Source organism: Hordeum vulgare, chromosome 4H (assembly GCF_904849725.1).
Source record: "Hordeum vulgare subsp. vulgare chromosome 4H, MorexV3_pseudomolecules_assembly, whole genome shotgun sequence".
NCBI lineage: Eukaryota > Viridiplantae > Streptophyta > Magnoliopsida > Poales > Poaceae > Hordeum > Hordeum vulgare.
This window is the reverse complement of record NC_058521.1, coordinates 596,879,093-596,882,501: the sequence shown is the minus strand read 5'-3', so window position 1 is coordinate 596,882,501 and position 3,409 is coordinate 596,879,093. Positions and strand designations below refer to the sequence as shown.

General features: G+C 42.8%; 1 protein-coding gene across 1 annotated transcript; it reads left to right on the top strand.

Moving 5' to 3' along the window:
• The first annotated feature begins 808 nt into the window (after positions 1-808).
• Positions 809-1,373, top strand: LOC123447426 (zinc finger protein STAMENLESS 1-like). The gene has a single exon (XM_045124025.1). The coding sequence runs from the start codon at positions 828-830 to the stop codon at positions 1,329-1,331; it is 504 nt and encodes a 167-aa protein (XP_044979960.1). The 5' UTR covers positions 809-827; the 3' UTR covers positions 1,332-1,373.
• The last annotated feature ends 2,036 nt before the right edge of the window (positions 1,374-3,409 follow it).

Sequence of the window (3,409 nt, the reverse complement as noted above, 5' to 3'; positions counted from 1 at the left end):
ACAATTAAACATCTTTTTGAGGTATAAGTGTGCGTTCTATGTGACCAATCATTCAAATAGCATTCAATTTGTATGCACCGATCCCCTCAAAGAAATTGCATGCACCCAAAAATGCCGTCATGTCAATATTGAGGAAAACCCTAATTGTATCATGGGGTAAAGGCCTACCAATAGCATGGACCCCGTGCTACAGCTACGACGCTATAGCTAACTATGTTATATCATTTGCTTTTGTAAAATATGCAAAATATTTGTATTTGTTGAAAACCGATGGCTAGCCGACCACAGGAACAATTATGAATCGTCGGGTCGGACGCGTTGTTGACCCAAATCATAAACCGAATGGACATAGAGCCGGCGAACGGTCTAAACGAACGAAAATCGAACGAAATCGATGTCCATTTGAATCGGCCAGTTGAAGTTGCTCTAATCTTTTTGAGTTTGACAATATTAATCTCCTTGAGTTTGACAATATATTAGTCGATTTCTGTTTGAACCCAACTTGAAAGGACACCAGATGAACACGGTGGCCTGCGCCGCGCGATAGGAGGTTTTCTCGCAGCACAGCCAAGGAAAGGACATGAGATGGCGACAGCGGTGGCCCTGCTCCCTCCGTCCGTACATACTCTCGCAGTGGTCGTACGCAGCGTGTGAGGCATCCCGTACCTCAAGCATTCGGTGATGATTTGGTTTCATGTGCGCGCTGCTCCGTTTGTTTCAGCCAGAAGAACCAGGTACTCGTGCATAAATGGCCATTAGTGACCCATATTATCATACGATGTACTCCAGTTTGTACCTAGTCTTTGTACGTAGCTAGCTAGGCATACATGGACCTGTCTCTGACCTTCGGCCGCTCGGGAACCGAAGGCAGTGGGGCGGCCGGCCGGGGAGCATCCAACGGCGGACTAGCCGACTATGAGGCGCGGCCGCTGTTCCCGTGCCTCTTCTGCGACAGGAAGTTCCTCAAGCCGCAGGCCCTCGGTGGCCACCAGAACGCGCACAGGGAGGAGCGCGCGGCCGGCTGGAACCCCTACCTCTACGGCCGCCGCCCCGATTACAGTGCCGCCTCGTCTCGCGCCGCCGCCACCAACAACTTCATCCCTATCGCCACGCACGGTGGTGGCGGGGGCGCAGCCCCACCGCCACTCCATGTAGTTCCTGATGCTGGCCCGCTGACTCCGTCGCTCCACGGCGTGCGAGCAGCAGCCGGCCCGTTGTCCAGGGTCCACGAAGATGTGCGGAGCATGCTAAGCTGGGGAAGATCACCCGCCGCTGAACCGGCGCCGGAGAGCAACACCGGCGTGGAGATCGACCTGGAGCTGCGTCTCTAGCTGATTTAGCTACCGACGACATGCATCTAGCAGGATTATCTTCCAGCTCTCTTGGTTAATTGCCTTTATGAATCTTTTGAAGGTTTGTGTTGCCCTTCTTCAGATTTTATTTTTTTGTGAAGTGCCTTTTATTTTTTCAGAGTGATGGTTTGTTGCCTTATTCAAGCATGACCTACTTGCAATACTATTGAGTGCTTCCAAATATTATTGTATCGCCTCGTCAAATTGCTATATTTGCGATTGATTCATAAATAATATCTCAACGTGCATCTATCTTACTTAGAAGTAATAATAGGTCGACTTTCACTGAAACTTTCCGTACTTAGAAATGTGTTATGTCCAACATTTCTAATAGCACGTACTACTTTAGTTAACCATGCATATGTGTTCAATGGAGCACGAATAAGAAGTTTTCTGTTTTCTTGTAACTTTCTTAATTAGAAAGATTGCTAGCGGATTTGTACGGCCAGAATTTGTTACACATTGCTCTAACTTATGATCAACCCATGCATCTGAATGGGCTAGCTTAATCTCGGTTAACCAATGATCTCTAAAGAACTAGAAATTTCCTATCGCTTGGAGATATAATTTGTAATTTGTGGTTTTCCGTGGTTACCAAGTACTCCCTCCGTTCCTAAATATAAGACCTTGTAGAGATTGCACTATGGACTACATACGGATGTATATAGACATATTTTAAAGTATAGATTCACTCATGTTGCTTCGTACATAGTCTATAGTAAAATCTCTACAAGGTCTTATATTTAAGAACGGAGGGAGTACCAACTTACACAAACACATACACAAACATGTTTTACTGAAATTAATAATTGGCATGTGCTTATTCACATGAGATATAACTTGCGTAGTTATAGTATGAAAACGGAAGAGAAGATGCACATAGTTTGGACTTGTCATAGTTAATTCGGTTATAATTTGCTATGTACCAAATTGCATTTACATAACGGTAGTAGGATCTTGTTTTTGTTACATTTATCAATTTTAAAGAGTATCATACATTGAAGAATATATTTCGGTATTAGTTACATGACACAAACAACAATCATCGGATAATTGTTGAAGAAGCAAAACATTTGGTCTGAGGTTGGATAAGATGGCATGTAAAACTAAAACATGACATATTTGATCACATTGATAGAAGTACATATCAAAAGCTAATTAATCTCTTGTTGTTACAAGGAATAGGAAATGTGCTTGATAAAATATATTAAGTTTAACATGCACCATCTTTTTTTCTACCTTTATAGGAAATTTTTCTAATAACTTTTTCTATATTCTTGTAACATTTGACTTAGAAGACTTATTCATGTTCAGTTTATGCCCTTGTGAAAATCTTACCACCATGTCTTTATGATGAGTTACCATCAAGATGTCATGTTTGCCAACAATTATCCTAGCATCCAAATCGCAACAATAGAAATAATCTAATTTATTGTGAACTAGCACTACACTATTTATATGTGGATACACAAGAAACGTCCTAATGCAATGTATGATAAAGTTATTAGGAAAATTTGTAAACAGCTTAGGGCCGGCCAAGAACAGTGCAAGTAGTGAAACCGATGAATGACTCCGATATAAATGCTCTAGGGATGGGGGCCTTAGAACGTTTATGTGAGGATCTTGTTCATTTTTCTCTTTTGACTGAAGAGGTGGACGATATTGCCGAGGAGAGGTATGTGGCCCCCTTACAATCGTCCATTGACGCACTCCAGGTGACCGGTTATGTGGACTGGTCGGAGGGTCAGGATAGGTCGAAACGAGCTTGGAAGAGAAAGGTGTATCATGTATCAGCCGTGCGCCATAGTGCTAGATTTAAGACAGCAAAGAAATTTCATGATGAGAGATGAAAGGAATTTTCTGGAATAGCAGAGGTCTGGCAGACTTGGCTAAAAGAAGATTTCTAGCAGAAGCGACCATCGAGCACAAATTAGATTCCATTGCTTTGATGGAAACGGGGAGAGATAACTTTACATCACAGTTTTTAGGAACGTTATCTGGTGGTATTGACTTCGATTGGCACTGTTTAGGGTTCGGAGAGATAACTTTACATCACC

Excerpts from the sequence above, each read along its gene's own strand:
- LOC123447426 (XM_045124025.1), top strand. The coding sequence starts at position 828 with ATGGACCTGTCTCTGACCTTCGGCCGCTCGGGAACCGAAGGCAGTGGG.